Below are 18,465 nucleotides of genomic sequence, written 5' to 3' on the forward strand. Positions count from 1 at the left end.
ATGCCAGGTGCACTAAAAATAATGTAGTTCATGCATCAGCTAGACTTAAAGATCTCGAGAATCAGTATCGATTGAAAAAAGAGAATTGTTAGTGTCCATTCAGCTGACATGTTTACTTGTTGTAGTATATCCACGTTATGTGCACAAAACATACATTGCCTTTCTGCACTTTTACTTGGGTGTTCATTCATTGACACGGAAAGATGATCCTCTGTGTCATTGTCGTTTTCTATCTCTCATGCTGGCACAACTGGAGTCTGTTTTTTTTTTGTTTTTTTTATTAGCAGGTGGTCAACAGAGATGTGAACTGTTTGAAAAAGTATAATATTTTTCATTTTGACATGTTTTTCTGAAAGCTGATCCTTGCTTTACCCATGCTATTTTCGTGCTTGATCTCAGTGAGAGAAAAGGACCCCCATTGTTACTAGCGATCTCAACAAAAAAAATCGCTCACAAATGAATATTTTTGGTCACAAATGTGACAAAGCGCAATAAAGTTTAAGTTTTGTGTTAGTGTTCATCACATTTAAAATAATTTGATTCATAAATCAGCTCTACAGAAGACAATTGTCATTATCCAGCTCAGTGTAATTCAAGTTTTGACCAAAACTCAATCAGGTCACTATATTGGAAATAATAATAATAATAATAATAATAATGATTATAATAAAACATACTGTGAATCAGAGGCTGTCCTAGTTCGTGCTATGCCAACGTCACAGATTTCCTAGCAGCCGAACCAACAACACAGATTCCTAAATGCCATATTTTGGCTTAAAAATGGCAAAATTCACCAAAATGCAACAGTTTTGGGGCACTATTAATTTTGTACCTCAAATAAGCATGGAATCTGGTCTGTCAGGTCTGGTTAACCTAGTTTTACAACACAGGTGACCTAAGAGCTGGTTGTCTTATATCTAATGCTGTCATCCGTGGCATTTCATGCTTTGCATTTTGTGTTTGGCATTTAGAATCCAGTTTTCAGATGTTTGAACATAGATAATATTTTCTAGGATTTTTCTATACATGAGTAAATGCAATTCTCAATATCAGATGATACCCACAGACACACTACAGATACTATGTATGAATATTTGCTTGTTTTATCAAATGTCAAGTATAAACACTTTCATTTTTGAGATACAGAGAATGAATGTTCTGCTGTCACATTCTCAGCCTCACTTAAAAACATCATAATTTATGTTTTAAGTTTTCATCTATGTGTGTTTCATTTTATTGAAGAAACATATCATTTAACATATTCAGTAACTGTAGAGTAGCTTGCTCGTAATGGTATTGATAGCGTTTAGCGGTATAGCTTAATAATTTCTTTTTCCTATCTCAGCTTAATATGCAGAGTCAACTGCAACAATGGCGTGAGTTTGGAGACAACAATGGCGTGAGTTTGGGACAGCTTTATCTGTTTGTCTGACCGGTGGAGGAAAGAGGGAGTTTTTGGGAAAACAGTCGTAGTTTTTTTGCAGTTCTGTTTGGTGATGCAAGTGGGACAGAAGTTACTCACTTCACCTTTAAATGGAATAATAAGTCAGAATATAATACATTCATTTTTTTCAAATGTTTTTTTGTTTTTGTTTTTGTTTTTTTAAGCATAACATTGATTGATAACAATGCATCTCTCTCTCTCTCTCTCTCCCTCTCTTTCTCAGGGGTACCAGCGCTCCAATCATTTCATCGCAACACAAGGTGAGTCTTTATACTTCTGTTACTCTAAAATCACTTGTGTATTTGTATTGTGTAGTTGTTGATAAAAGTCTACCTTTAAACATGTGGGTGTGTGTTTGTGTGCCCCAATTCTTCTACAAAGGATTGAATGATTCATATGCAGATATTGTTTTTGCCGTTTGATCTTATTTTCTCTCTTGGCATCCAAACACAACTGCACTTCCTTCTCATTAAATTCTCTTTATGTTGGTCTCTTCCTTTGTGAGGGTGACTGATTAGGTTGTTTCTTTTTGTTTTTATATAGTATAGAATTGAATTTTAATCACCACACATTAATTTCTGCAACCTTTTTGATCCACACTCTTTAAAAGATTGTTTTTTTTTTTTTTTTTTTTTTTTTTTCATTAGCATGTACGGTTGGATGAAAGAACCTTAGAGGGGAAAAAAAGTTCTGCAAGTTTAGATTAAATGCAATACTTCGATCAGAAGTGACAGAACAGACATATAAAATAGTCTTCTTTGCATCACAGTTTCTACAAATCTATTAAGCAGCACAACTATTTCCAAAATTGATAATAATAAGAAATGTTTCTTGAGCATCAAATCAGCATTTTATAATGATATATGAAGGATCACTTGACATTAACATGTAGAGCAGGGTGTCAAACATACGGCCCACAAAGGTGTCCAATCTGGCCCAGAGGATGATTTGAACAATAATAAAAAACAGTTATAGTTATAAAAACAGTATATATTAGTTTTAATCTCTAGTCTGGACTTGCAAACTTGAAATCATTTCCCAAACTGTAATTTGTGTGGAAATATTATGAATTCTGTAAACAGGACGTTAACACAGGCACACAGCTGAATACGGACGCAAAGAGAAGAACACAGAAGCGCCAGCAGAGCAAATACTATACCAGGCCAAGCTCACTGTTTGCGAAATATAGGAAGAAAAATATAAATATTGAATTGGGTTTATATGAATGTATCCCTGAAGGGAACTGTCTTCAGAAAAGTTCCAATGCCATTTTCTTTTCCTCTTATCTCCGTATAAGTAGCCTATTTATAAGCCCAGTGCTGCATTGTGTACATCAGTAACCAAGGAAATGCTATATCGCTGCTGTTCCACAAACGCCACCTACTGCCAGATAGTGAATTTGCATTTTCATTTGGTCCGTCTGCTACAAGGATATTTTTTTGTTTTGTGCAGGTGTGCCTTATGTTGCATCATTTCACAAAGCTAAAGTCAGACCATGCTGTAAATCTTAAAATGATACAATCTAATTTAAATCAAAAACAACTTCTCCTGATCATGTGCATAACCACCTTTATTTGGATCGTAATTAAAATGCAGTGGTGCCTGTAGCCATTTTTTTGTTTTTGTTATAGAATAAATAAATAAATAAATAAATAAATAAATAAATAAATATATATATATATATATATATAAATATAAATAAATAAATAAATAAATAAATAAATCAGCAACCGGTATCAAAATCGGCAAATTTGCTCCAAAAATTTGAATTAGCCAAAAAAAATTAAATAAATAAATAAAAAAAATCTAAATCAGTGCATCACACATAATCAATGTTAAGTAAAACATTATTTTAAAATTTGAATAGTCTTTTCAGACTAAAAACAAATGCAGTTTTCAAAGAGCAGTGTTTTTTTATTATTATTATTATGTGTTACTTTGTAGTTTGTATGGTTAATATTAATGTAACTGTCAGCTCACTAAGGTTTTTTTTTTTTTTTTTTTTTTTTTAAGGTAATTCGACCAGCAAATGGTTACATTTTTTTCCCATCCGGCCCTCAATCTAAAATGAGTTTGACATCCCTGATGTAGAGGAATGATTGATGAAAATTCAGCTTTACAATCACTTGAATAAATTACACTTTAAATATATATGAAAAGAAAAACTGTCATTTTTATTTTTAAGAATATTTCACAATATTGCTGATTTTACTGTACTTTTTAAATGCAGCCTTGGGAGCATAATAGACTTCTTTCAAAAGCATTTTCAAATCTTACCCCAAGCTTTTGAATGGTTGTGTAACTGATTATAAAGTTTAAAAGTTTAAATACAGGTTTAAAGTAAAGTGATTCTCTGTCTTCCTTCTTCTATGGATATGTACAGCTGTCTGTAGATTAGTCCTCAGCTGCTCCTCAGTTCCAGCATGCAGCAGCAAACTGCACACATTTACACACACACACACACACACACACACACACACACACACACACACACACACACACACACACACACACACACACACACACACACACACACACACACACACACACACACACACACACACACACACACACACACACATCTCATTTAATCTGCTCTCTTTTTCTCATGTTGGTTGTCAACACTCCCTCCAAACATAAACACACACGCGACACTGCTGTGCTTTGTTTGAGCAGGTGTACACACACTCATGTGTGGGGTTTGCTAGGCTTGTGCTCTATCCTGAGATTTAAACTGGCTTTAGGTCCTGAGATCTTGCTAGTGGGTCGAGCTGTGAAGGCCATCTGCATGTCCACATCATAACAGCGCTGCATACAGATGTGATCTAAACTCACTGAGCTTTTATACAAATCTAAACAATTAGCCCTACAGTCCCAAATCTCGCAAAACCACATAATACCAACTAGATTATTACTAGATTTTTGCTAAATGTGACTGGCCCAAGCAAAACTCAGCATGCTACAATGATAGGCTGCTCTGGGTATTGCTTTTCATTTTGTTTGGTTGTTCTCCATGTTTTTGGTGCATTGTGTAGTTGCTAGCATATTTGGGGTGGTTGCCAGAGCATACTATGCATTTTATAAAGTGTTCTGAACATTTTTTTTAGCACATTCCTATGTGGTTGCTAAAAGTGTGCTAGTATGCAGTTGGTGAGGTGCGCTGAGCTTTTATTAGCATGTTGCTATTGGTTCTTGTTGGTTGTGAGAGCTTTAATGTGTGGTTAGAAAGGTGTTCTGAGCAGTCTTGAGCCCATTTTAATGTGGTTGCTAACAGATTACTATAGAGCTGCACAATTCTGGATAAAATGAGAATCAAATAGAGATCATGATTCTCCCATGATTCTGAATATACAACTAAACAAAATAACATGTCATTTACTAGAGGTTCTGACAAAATATTAATTGCTGGACTGTAATTGCTGGAAATGTTTGAATTAATAATATAAAAAATGGTTTTGAATTAAGTCAATGACTTAGTAAATACTTGTTTCATTACAGGATGAATCAGTGTTTTTGAACAAATCTTTCGAATGAATGATTCAATGACAAATGTATATATTTTTACAGTCACTTGTCGCCACCTAGTGGCATAAGATGTAATTGATAAAAATGGTAGGCTATTTGAGTGCCAAGTTCATCTCAAATGGTGGTTTGCTCTATTTTGATCACTATCATAGACATCAGTGGTTATATATCTGGCAGCACGAACACATATTTGAATGTACCGGTATGATTTTGTCAAAGGTATAAAAGACATGGGCGAATCGTGGGTGCTTGAATCAAGATCACAATCTTTTTACAATTAATCCTGCAGCTCTAGACTACTAGACAGACAAACTTTTATACTATTTTTTTTTTATATGATTGCTTTTTGGTTGCTAGGCTGTTGTGGGTGGTCGCCAAAGCTTTAATGTGGTTGGTAAGGTGTTCTGAGCAGTTTAATGGCATTTCTTTGTGGTTACTAACAGCAAACTGCTATAAAATGTTCTGAATATTTTTAACATGTTGCTGAAATGTTTTGTGGTCTGGCAAACACACCCTTTTGTCAATTCATAACTGTTTTACATTTTGCCAAGTTGGTGGCTGATTCGTATGAATTTGTTTGATTTCTAGGGATGCACTCAAAGCCGAATACTATGTTCGGAAAGGAAATTATGCATTCTATGGAGCCCCTGAAGGGACATGGTGATGGAAGAAATATGAGATGAGAGGAAAAATATATATTTCAATGCTTTTGCATTCTTTCGCAGTTATATAGTTTGATAATTATATTGTAATTTGTGGGCATCAGGGGAGCCACTATCATTATTCGGGATACTGAAATCGCATTTTTGCTTTCACTTTTTAATTTGCGATCATGTGTAATATTTGTATAAGGAATGGCGGTACTGACCACAATTTGTACGAGATAAGATATTTTTCAGTGAGGTGCAGGATCTGTTGTGCATGAATGTACTGTAATCTGAGGTACTGTAATGCAGTGGTCGCCAACCCGTCGATCGCAATCGACGGGTCGATCTTTATCACTGTTCCAGTAGCTCGCGAAAATAACAGAAATATTAGTACAAATATACATTACATTTCTCCAGTCTTTGTACTGTATTTTTGTATTTATTTTTCTGTTATTTTCGGGAGCTACTGGGACAGTGATAAAGGTAAATAGCCCACATCATATCCGAGTCTGTAAACGGCCGTAAACAAGAGGCCAGAGATGCTGAAGACGGACGCGAAGAGGAGAAAATTCTGTAGCAGGCAGAGCGGCTCACCATTCACGATGCTCGAAATATAGGAAGAAAATATAAATATTGAATTGGGGGTGAGGGGTTATATGAATGCATCTCTAAAAGGAATTACTTTCGATTTCAATTTCGATGGCAATGGCATTTTATTTTCCTCTTACCTCCGAATAAAGTAGCTATTAGCGCAGTTCAGCTTTGTTTACAGCGGTAACCAAGGAAACGCTGTATCTCTGCTGCTCCATAAGAGCCACCTGCTGTCAGAGAGTGAATCTGCGTCTCATTCAGTCTGCTGTTTTTGTTTCAAGCTTTTTTGTGTGTAGCATATAATTTCACAAAGATAAAGTCAGACCTTTCTGTTTTTGCTTTAAATCTTGAAATTAAATCTAATTTAATTCAAATAAAAAACAACTGCTCATACAATGTGATAGCATCTTTGTTTGGATTGTGATTAAAAAGCAGTCGTTCCCTCTAATTTGAAATGGCTATGTATTTTTGTTTATAATAATAATAAATATCTGCAACCAGTATAAGAATCGGCCAATTTGCTTGTAAAAATAAATAAATAAATACATCAGAATCTAAATTGGCCATGAAAAAATACTAAATACAATCTGGGCTGTCTTTTTCTATCAAGTAGATCTTGTCTTTCATAAAGGTCGAGGTCAGGGATCTTGGGCTTAAAAAGGTTGGTGACCACTGCTGTAATGTAACCGACAGGAGCAGTACTGTTCATCATGTATCATAAAACATTGACATGAAACTAAAAACATTGCAGTTCATGAAAATTCAACATTACGCAATCTTATGAAAAGAAAATTATGAACATGTTAGTCCTTGAAACTTCACCTTTTTTCTGTACAAAACTTCACAAAGCAGTTTTTTTTCAGAGGTGAGGCACAAGTACACATCACATTTGGTGCACTTCACCCTAACAATACACTTACAGCCACTTGCACCTGCCTTTTTGAGACACCATGGTAGGCCAGTGTGTTGGTCTGGTCCAGTAGTACTGGCTGTGGTGGCAGTGGGCAGGCAGATCTCTGATGTTGATTTAATCCATAATACAAATGCCATGGCAGTCCTTAACATAGAACTAATCAACATTATATCACTAGCATTAATGTTGTTATTGTTATAGCTTAACAGACTGCAGCTGACCTTTGCTAGCTAACTAAGCTATTACAATAATGTCATTCCATTATTGCACAGTGTTGCCGCTTGGCAACACAGACATTTTATCAATTTACCAAAAACTAATTTCATAAAAACTTTTTTTGAGTGGTGAATATGTCATCAAAACTTACCTGAGATGATGTTATCAATTTTTTTGTGAATGTGACACAGGCTGGTCCTTGTTTGTAACTGACGTTTTAGTTTGCTTTCAGCAACTACTGACAAGAGATGGCAGTCTGTCAGAAATTGCGCTACAGAAAAAAATCGCATGTTATATGACTTAACCAAAGCCCAGCATTTGCTATACTAAGGTCTTCTCTTACCAACAAAAAAACGAGAATGTTCTCGTCAAGAGACAGTGGCAAGGAAATGAACACACAGAGTATGTTGCCATATGGCAGCACCATGCGGTAGAGGGCTAATGATTTAATCCATACGTTTTCGTACAGACAAAATGGCTTAATGAAATAGTTATGTTTTCTCATGATCTCGAGTTTGTTTGCCTGGGTATTATGGATGGTTTCCAACATGCTCCTAGCAATTTTAGTACATTTTTATTTGGTTTCTAACAGCTCTGATGTGTGGTTGCTTAGGTCTTCTGAGGTTTTTATTTTTTTATTTTTTAAATACATAAGAAAATATGAATGCTGTTTGTTGTCTGCTCTGAAAACACAGCAGCAGTTTTCTCCTGGCAGAGGTGCTTTGATTAACCCAGGCTGGATGTGTTCTGATGCTGTCAGCTGGGAAATGGCATTTTAGTATGCCCACAAACACATAGCTGTAGAACCAATGTCTCCCCACCTTCTATTTAAACCTCTAAAATTTTTCTGTTTTAACATTATTATTTATCATGAATAACCTCAGCTTCATCCTGCCTGTAAAGCAGAATGTTCAAATGTGATTTTTAGAGGATATAGCCTCAGGTGATATTGGGAGAGCTGCACAGAAAGTGCGGCACCTGTTGTTGGCTATAATTGTTTTAACAGGTAGAGAAGAAAACAGACTCCTAGCCTGAAGGCAGAGTGCTCACATCACTGACAGAGTCAAGGCGGTTATAAACCTTCAGCAGCTTTCCTTTAATGTTCGGAGCATTGCTTTAATGTTGCCATGCGCAAAGTGTGAAGAGAAAAATGCATGAGGAAGAAAAGAAAGAGACACGAGTGAGCAAGAAAGAGGTTAAAGCCGTGTGCACGGTGCGATTTTTGCTGTTGTACGATCTCGCAAGCATTTTTTTTTTTCTCTGGAGAAATCGTGTGGAAACGTTGATGCTTGTATAGTCACGGCTCACACTGTGTGAAAGGAATTACTAGCTAGGCAGAGCCGAGCTCATTACAAGCACCTCCCGATAATTTGGAGAGTCGGCCCAATTTTGATCAGTGTATAGGCTGCCCCCTATTGCCAAATCATTCACTACAATGCATAGGCCAGATCTATGAATATTATTATAGCCCAGTGGCTGCAACCTTACACCGTGCACATACGCTGACTAACACGCACAAATACACTCTCTAGTTGTTTTTGTTGAAAGGAATGGTGTTGTTCTCTGCTTTTCAATAAATCATTTGCACACTCGTCTTTTCATCTTGCTTCTTTTTTTCTATCCGAAGCTATAGCAGTAACATTGAAAGCTCCAATCTCCTTGTTTAGTGCGAAAACTCATGATTGTCACTGACTCGCAGTGCAGTGTACCCACTGCTGTGAAGCGATTATCAGGTTATCTGACTCGTGATGTGTGCATGGCTCATGATCTCCCATGTGTCTGAACTCGTACGGTGTATGCCTGCCTTTAGTTATTAAACTACTGCACCTAACTCTCAGCACCCATCCCTTAACGATAGTGTTAAAGGTATATTGGATAATCAGGAGTCTTATCTTTGAAATGCCATGAGGGTGAGAATCCCATAGATTTACACTGAATTTACACTGTCTTGAGAATATATTTACACTATTCTATAGAGAATACCATATTAATATATATTGATTTTTGACATGGCCAAGCAAGAAACTATTTGTAACACCCTAGAAACCACCAAAGGACCTCTATAGCAGCTCTAACATCTACCTAGCATAGAAACAAGCTAGAAAACAACTTAGCAACCGCATAGAAACACACTAAAGTCCACCCAGAATGCTATAGCGTGGCCTTCATCACAAGGTTGTGGGCCCCCTCATCACAGGGCTCAGGACAATATTCCAATATTCCCTTCTGATGGCCTTGCACCATAGCATTCAAAATAGACACACACACATACGTGCGTGTGCGCGCACACACACACACACACACACACACACACACACACACACACACACACACACACACACACACACACACACACACACACACACACACACACACATATACACACACAAAAACTCATAACATCTTAGCAACCACATAGCAGTACACTGAAAACACTTGCCTTAGTAACTGCATTGCAATGCAACACCCTAGCATCTTGGAACCACTCACATTTTCTTTAGAAAATGTAGAAATCTAGTTTCTTACTGCTATTACTCACTCGATTTTCACTGCCAACAGTTTCTCCATTCTATATGAACTGATGGCTCTTCCATCCAAGCAGCCTGCCATTTCTCTTTTCTTATGTAATCCTCATCGAAGTGGCGACCTGCTATTTCACAAAACCACCTCTATCCTCTCTTTATCCTGCATTCAAATCATTCACCTCCCACAATTCTCCATGAAACCTTATTCTTCTCTCTCTCCGCAGGGCCCAAGCAGGACATGATCTATGACTTCTGGCGCATGGTTTGGCAGGAGAACTGCTACAGCATCGTGATGATCACCAAACTGGTGGAGGTGGGGAGAGTGAGTAGAATAACTCTACCTCTGCCTCTGGCTGCCCGGCCGCCCCCTCCGCCCACTAATGGACACCATCTATTACTAAGCACTGACCACTGCGGTCCACAGCTGACCATTACTGAAGATAAACTTTACTAAGACACCCTATTAACCAGAGAACATTCCATCTGATGAATGATTTTTATCGCTCCAGCCATCTTGCATTTAATTGCCCTTTCTTTTGTTCCATTTCCTCCAAAAATACCATGGTTACTACAGTTTTTGTTAGTACTTTAATATTATAGTAAATTAATATAGGATCTCTTTTTAAGTAGCTTTCAGATTCTTTCAGTCATTTGGTTTTATTTATTTATCTATCGCCTTCAACCAAGTTACCACAGTTTTATTGTAGTATTACAGTTTTATGTGGTAGTAACTATAATATTTTGGCAGAGTCTATAGTTAAAACGTTAGATTTTTGGTTTAAAGCTTTTTTATTAAAATTTATATTGACCTAAATTTTACAGAAATATATTGATTAAATATGATAACAAATAATCTCTTTACTTTGTATTAATGTATTTGTCTTTGGAAAAAGAAATACTTATGATTAGTATTAAATCAACATATAAGGATTAAACCAAATTGTACTCTAAATAAGATTTGAGAAAAAAATAGTAACATTGGCTGTAACAAACTACTGTAATTTGGGGGTTTTAATAAGGGTTTTTTTGTGTAGTAATGGTAACTGATTGTGTAACTCCTGAAGTTGATTGCTATTGCTGTTGTGCGTTAATTGGATCTGTGTATGTGTGTGTGTGCGTGTTTGGTTCAGATGAAGTGCTGTAAATACTGGCCAGATGACAGCGAGCTCTATGGAGACATTAAAATCACTCTACTGAAAACAGAAACGCTAGCAGAATACACCGTACGCACCTTTGCCATGGAGCGGGTAAGAGTGTTGAAATGTTTGTTAATGTTTTGCTATGATTTTATGTTATGAAATCCCATCTGGTATTCTGTTAAAATGAAGAAAAAAAAATATATATATATAGAAAGAAGTAAAGCTATATATATATATATATATATATATATATATATATATATATATATATATATATACACACACACACACACACACACACACACATGTTTGTTTTTGTGAATTGTGGGGACTTTCCATAGACTTCAATGCATTTTACACTGAACAAACTGTACATTCTATCCCCCTACCCTGCCCCTACCCCTAAACCTAACCCTCACAGGAAACTGTGCAAACTTTTACTTTTTCACAAAAACTCATTCTATATGATTTATAAACCCATTTACATTGTGGGGACCGCTGGCTGGTCCCCACGATGTAGGTGAACTCAGGTTTATATTACATCATGGGGACATTTGGTCCCCACAATGTAATATAAACAAAAGCACACACACACACACACACACACACACACACACACACACACACACACACACACACACACACACACACACACACACACAGTTTAGGTTTTGGTTCCTTGTGGGGACATTGGCGTAAATTCCATAGGCGTAATGCATTTTATACCGTACAAACTGTACATTCTATCCCCCTACCCCTAAACCTAACCATCACAGGAAACTGTGCATACCTTTACTTTCTCACAAAATCATATTTTAGTATGTTTATTAATCCATTTTCCTTGTGGGGACACAATCTGTGTTTTACAACCATTTTATTATATGTTCTCAAGGGACAATACTATAGAAATTAAAATTAGATATACTTTAGAGTAGACAATGTGCAGCTTGTATAGCAGTAGAGATTTACTGTCCTCTGAAAATAACATTATTTTCTAAATAACTGCCAACAAAAGTGAGAACACCCTAAGTAAACATGTCAAAACTGTGTCCAAAGTGTCAATATTTTGTGTGAGCACCATTGTTATTTAGCAATACCTTAATCCTCGATCCCATGTTAGACACATGGTGCTTCTTCACTTTCAGCTTCCGCAGCAAGGCAGTTATCTTGGCGGTGTGTTTGGGGTCATTATCATGCCGTTCAGCCCAGTTTCTGAAGGGAGGGCATCATGTTTTGCTTCAGAATGTCACAGTACGTTGGAATGTTGGAATCCATGTTTCCCTCAATGAAGCAGAGCTCCCCATTACCAGTAGAAATCATGCAGCCCCAGACCATGATGCTACCACCACCATGCTTGGCTGTAGGCAAAACACAATAAAACTCCTCAGTCCTCATCAGGGAGTCACCACACAAATGCTGGACACCATCTGAGCTAAACAAGTTTATCTTAGTCTCTTCAGACCACAGGACATGGTTTCAGTAATTCATGCTCTTGGACAGGTTGTCTTCAGCAAACTGTTTGTGGGCTTTCTTGTGAGCCAGGTTCAGAAGAGGCTTCCTTCTGGGATGACGGCCATGTTTTTTGAAGCCAGCTTCTGCACCTGATGCACAGCACGATGACTCAACTTCTTTGATTCAACTTCTTTGGCCTGTTCCGAGTAGAACCCCTTTTGGAAAACCTCTCTCTATGACCCTGGCCACTGTGCTGTAACTCAGGTTCATGGTGTCCGATCTTCTCATAGCATAGGCCATCTTTGTGGAGAGCAACAATTCTAATTCTTAAATCCTCAGAGAGTTCTTTGCCATGAGGTGCCATGTTGAACACCCAGTGATCAGTATGAGAGAATTGTACTCAAAGCACCAAATTTTATATCCATCCATGTTTCATTTCTATAGTATTGTCCCTTGAGATGATATACTAAAATGGTTGCTATATATATCATTGTTTATTTGTGCTTTGTTAGCGGGGTTACCCAGCCAAGCATGAAGTTTGCCAATTCCACTTTACATCTTGGCCGGAGCATGGTGTACCGTATCATGCCACAGGACTGCTGGCCTTCCTCCGGCGGGTCAAAGCCTCCACACCGCCCGATGCTGGGCCAGTGGTTGTCCACTGCAGGTAATCAAGCATTACTTCATGTACTTACAGATTTTAGTTTTGATTTTTCTATGTTGCTACAATGTAATAGATTTATGTATTATGCGGTTTTTTGTTAAATAAGCAATTTTGTAATTTAAGCATTTTAATATAGGTAACTTAAGTGTGTATTTGTGTGTGTTTAAAATGTTTACTTCGCTTAAAAATAAAGTTTACAATAAATAACTACATATAGGCTAATCAATCACTGTTCAATAAATGTACACTAAACATTTTATTTGTGTAATTAACATGTTTAATAATCAACAGAGCATTCAACATTTCAAGTGCACACAGAGTGCCTTCAGAAAGATGCTAGATTATTATATAATATATAATTTATATATTATATAATAATATTATATTTATAATTCTAAAAACTTTTAAAGCTGCTTCGATTAAACCCACTTTATTTTCCTCATTCGCTTGAAATAAAATTATATTACATAATGTATTATGTTTTATTTTTATACGTCATGTAGAATAGGCTGTGATATCATGTGCGTTAAACTATTCCTCCTCCTAGCTCTTCCATTAAAAAGAGGTGCAACACTCCAGATTTCCAAAAATTAAAACTTTAATCCAGTTGATATAGGCTAAAACAATTTTTGGGATGCTGTTTGAGAAGAGTCTTTATGTGTATGTGTGTGGTTTCTTCAAATACATATAGAAAATACAATAGGTTACACAATATCACTGAATTAAATGACAGGCTATAAGTCATATTTCTTATCAATATACATTGAGTGACATAGTGAGGTAAACGAACACTGAAACTGCGATGATTAAAATTACGTCTTAAAGATACACAATATGGTGTAAACAGAATATTATACAGTGACATCGAAATTAGTTTTAATGAGCGATACGTTTAGTATCACACCGAAATATTGCGGTAGTGAAACTGTGAGTATCTAGCAGCCAGAACGTAATGATAACAGATACACTTTCAAGCAAAATAATCATATTCATATTCATATAATCATATTAGAGCAGAGATTAAGTAGTGATCACGAGAAAACAACTTTTGTTATCTCGAGATCATGAAAAAATTAAGTTGTGATAACGGGAAAACAACTTTTGTTTTCTCAAGATCACAATAAAAGAAGTCTTGATCACGAGAAAACAAGATAGGAAAAAATAATAATAATCCATGGCCATTTAGGGCTTCTGTAGTAACTTTATTCAATTTCTGTATTTTTCCTATCTGTTAGTCAAGTAGGAAAGGCACAGATAAATATGACATTTGTTATGGGTTCATGTGAGGATTGTTCTAAGTTCACTTAAATTAAAAGTTGTTATATTTTTTTTAACCCTAATAAATGTAAAAAAATATATAGCTTTCAATTACACTGTAATGTTAAATGGCTATAATTTGTTTAAAATTGGGGAAAAAATAAATTTATACTCATCAAATATCCTCACTTACATAAATTAATTATAGTGTCCTGCACCCACTAGTAAAAATATAAAAAAATGTCTGAATAATTTTTGGTTTGACTGTAATATATATATATAAAGCAGTAGAATTAATTTACAGAGTTTAATTTTTACTGAACAATCTTAACCACTCCAACTGTTAAGCAGTCTCTTCTGAGTTTTAGTGCCTCCTCTTCACCTTTTTGAAAAAAATTCATTTCTTATCATGAGGCAATGTCAGTTCTTTCAGATCTCAAATATGAAAGCATGTTCTTTATTTTGATGAAATGCAGATATTTAGTATTTTCCATGCATCTGCTGTCCATTATAAAGAGAAAAAATGCTTGCACCTGCAGTTCACCAGTCCAAGGACGTGTTTGTGTCCCCCAGTCTGACTTATTCATAAAAAAGACATTTATGTATCAGATAAAACTAAATTGGACAGAAAACCAATTCAGTGAATCATCCCTGAACATCCCTGTTAAAACGTTCATAGAAGCATCACATGTGAAATTTCTTCTCAAGTGACAGCGTTATCAGTTATGTTTTCAGTTAGCTTGAGTCTCCAAAGACATTGGCCCACATTTATCCTGAAAATGTAACATTTTGTGCAAGTTAAATGTTGTAATGTATTTCTCAGTTTATCTCTCCACTATTATGTGCTTTAACACTATTGCTTTATCTTTTAATTAAACTTAAGCATTGCTTCGTTTAAGATTTTCTGAGAGGTTTTTTTTTTTTTTTTTTTCTTTTGCACACTTCATTAGTAGACCGTATGCCTCACTGCCATGAAGGCCAATCCAGCCCACATTACATTTTCTTACTGCACAAAGCACCATGGTAATATCATGTTATTAGACATAATCTGGATAGTAGTACCAATGAATTCTTTGAAATACAGTACTTTGTATAAAATATGTTAATAATCATTCAGAACCAGTAATCTGTAAGTGATTCAGAACTTTTACCAGCCTACATCAAGAAATAAACAAACAAACTTCGCTTCAAGAATGAATAAAGTGTTGTGTGGATGAAAAATAAAAGGGAACAATGCATTAAAATTAAAGTGTCCTGTTGTCGATAGGGGCATAACTTCAGTAAACGCTCCTATGGGTCGTATTTCAGGGAAGTGACAAATGTCCTATACAGGCATATTGATTGGAGAACATGTTGTTATTTTGTTAATGTTAGAGGCTCCTGGCGGGAGGACGTAATTTATGAATCATAACACACCTAATTGGCTAGAGAGTTGATATGTTTTACCCACCACAGCTGATTTTCACTCGCATTTGTTAGGTTGCCAGTGTTCATTTCAATATCAAAGTATAATTGTTTTACCAACTGATAACATCACTGTATCATGGTACCACCACAGTTTTAAAGGTGGAGAGTCAACTCAAGTTCAAGCGTAAAGATTATTCAGGTTGGAAGCTGGGTTAATTAACTGTGGCAGTTGCAGGTTGTTTTAGTCTCCCCTTGACTGTTCTGCTTGAAAGAGCTGTGGTAGATTTTTATAACCCTGTAAGTAATCTGTAATCAGGAATTGACTGAACTCCATTTGTGAAGCACCTCTACTTAAAACTGCCCATTTGTGAGTACATACACAGAGCTACAATAGTGCCATGACATTATTCCTTTAACTATTTTTTTGTCTGTCTACAGTATGGGCGCTGGCCGTACCGGCTGTTACATAGTTTTGGACGTGATGCTGGATATGGCGGAGTGTGAGGGTGTGGTGGACATCTATAACTGTGTGAAGACACTCTGTTCACGACGTATTAATATGATCCAGACTGAGGTAATAAAACTACTTATCAGAAACAGAATAATGGGTCACATTAATCAAGTAGTCATCCAACTAAACTAGGTTGGCTATTTTAGCTAGATTTTTTCATACTAGCACTCTTGGGGCCCTATTTTAACAATCTAAGTGCATGGTCTAAAGCGCACAGCGCAAGTGCACTTAGGGCGTCTCCGAATCCACTTTTGCTAGTTTAAACAATGGGAAAAATAGTCAGCGTGCCTGGCACACAGTCTAGCTGGGTTGTCCCTATTCTTTTAATGAGTAATGGGTGTGTTTTGGGCGTAACGTGAAATAAACCAATCAGAGTCTCATCTCCCATTCCCTTTAAAAGCCAGTTGTGCTTGTGCCATGGCAGATTTGCTATTTACAAGGCGGAATTTGCAAGCGGAAAAACTGAACACATCAATAGTATATATATATATATATATATATATATATATATATATATTGCACCGGGTGTATGATAGGGCCCCTTGGTGCTTACCTGAGTTCATTTAACATCAGAGTTCATTTGAATAATGTGAATGTTGTTTCCCAAATTTGTTTGTGCATCTTTGAACAATACACAAGTCGGCTTAAAATGTTGGTCTGGGGTACGGTTTATGTGAACTCCACTATTGTTGTGAACACAAAAGTCCTAAATCATGGAAGTAAACCACTGTTATTGACGTATGATTCTGTCAAATTGTACGTTTGGCAATAAAATGTAAACCCAATGTATGCCTGTATTCTTTGGAACCTTTTCAAAACATGTTCATCCATTCTGTTTGAATGCAAAGATTGGACGTCCTGCCTGCTTGTTAACCTATGTATTTTCATACCTCCGCACACCTTGTTTGTGCAGACATCACACATTATCGACGTATTCCATGAGGCTAAGTAGAGTTGTAGACACATTACTAGTCGCAACGAATCACAAACAAACAAACCTTTTACAGCTCCTCCTGATCCAAAACAACGACTTTATGCTGCGTTCACGGCATGTTGTAATTACCGTAATTATTATATGACAACTCGTGACATTCTACTTGGAGCTGTTCACATCCTTGGGCTTGGAATTATGTGTTTCTATGGCACTACTATCAATGCCAAAATGAATCTGTAGAGTCAAGTAGTACAAGTCCGAGCTCTCCGAAAAAACAAGTTGGAAATACGAGGTCTACAAGGATTTTTTTTTACAATCAGAATCTTATAATTTCGCTAATTCTGACATGGCCTGAACACACAAAACTGCTATGAATTCCAACAGTAATCATAAATAAGTTGTTTACATTCATTATTATTGTAATGTCGCTCTTTGAGACATGAGGTAATTTGAAAGTGTTGCATTCCACCCTCTATCAATGCCGTCTATGTAATACTCTGCAGACTTTGTTTTGGAAGTGCGCGTTCGTGTGTTTTGAAGGAGACATGGCTTTGGAGAGCTCTGAAAGGAGGGTGGGATATGTTCCCCTTTTGAGCTTTCAAATCTAGTTTGCTACTGGTAGCTTCTATGAAACTGCACACCTTGGCTTTAATGGCTAAACGTAATGAACTACTCAATTACTGATAGATAAAATCAAGTCCTCCATTTGTTTTGTTTTTTTTTTTGTTGTTTTTTTTCACTGAATATCCTGTTTCACTTGGACATACAGATTACAGAAGTAAAATGAGCTGAGAATGGAAATTAATGTTGCTTTTTATATTTATCATAAGTGCAGAAGTTGGTTGAATGCTACATTATATTAAATATTTCATGACAACTTCCAGTTATCTATTTTGTCTTGCTTTTAACTTCTCTATATTCTTTACACAAACAAGTATAAAAAATAACCTAGAACACAAGTTTCTCTGAGGTTTCCTGGTAAAAGAGATTTAGACATTAAAAATGCATTTTGTATAAAAATGTGTTACTTTTGAATAATTTAAATTCTCATTTTATTATTTCCCCTCAAATTCATTCAGTTAAGAAAGACAGAGAATGAGTTGGTGAACTGCATGTTAATAAGCTGATGGACGAAAGTAGCTGTGAATATATTTTCTATTCAAGTGAACCCTCAAGAGGCTGGACAACAAAGAAGAAACCATAATTTAATGTATAATCACTGTTCGCTTAATATAACAAG

General features: G+C 36.1%; 1 protein-coding gene across 1 annotated transcript in view; it reads left to right on the forward strand.

Moving 5' to 3' along the window:
* ptprua (protein tyrosine phosphatase receptor type Ua) overlaps positions 1 to 18,465 on the forward strand; it is a 320,172-nt gene that overhangs the window by 281,466 nt on the left and 20,241 nt on the right. Inside the window, exons 20-24 of the mRNA XM_067411023.1 lie at positions 1,668 to 1,704; positions 10,086 to 10,183; positions 10,992 to 11,108; positions 12,965 to 13,119; positions 16,219 to 16,354. Coding sequence (XP_067267124.1) covers positions 1,668 to 1,704; positions 10,086 to 10,183; positions 10,992 to 11,108; positions 12,965 to 13,119; positions 16,219 to 16,354 — 543 coding nt within the window. The remainder of the gene's footprint in view (positions 1 to 1,667; positions 1,705 to 10,085; positions 10,184 to 10,991; positions 11,109 to 12,964; positions 13,120 to 16,218; positions 16,355 to 18,465) is intronic.

The sequence above is a fragment of the Chanodichthys erythropterus genome, chromosome 15 (genome assembly GCF_024489055.1).
Source record: "Chanodichthys erythropterus isolate Z2021 chromosome 15, ASM2448905v1, whole genome shotgun sequence".
Taxonomy (NCBI): Eukaryota; Metazoa; Chordata; class Actinopteri; order Cypriniformes; family Xenocyprididae; genus Chanodichthys; species Chanodichthys erythropterus.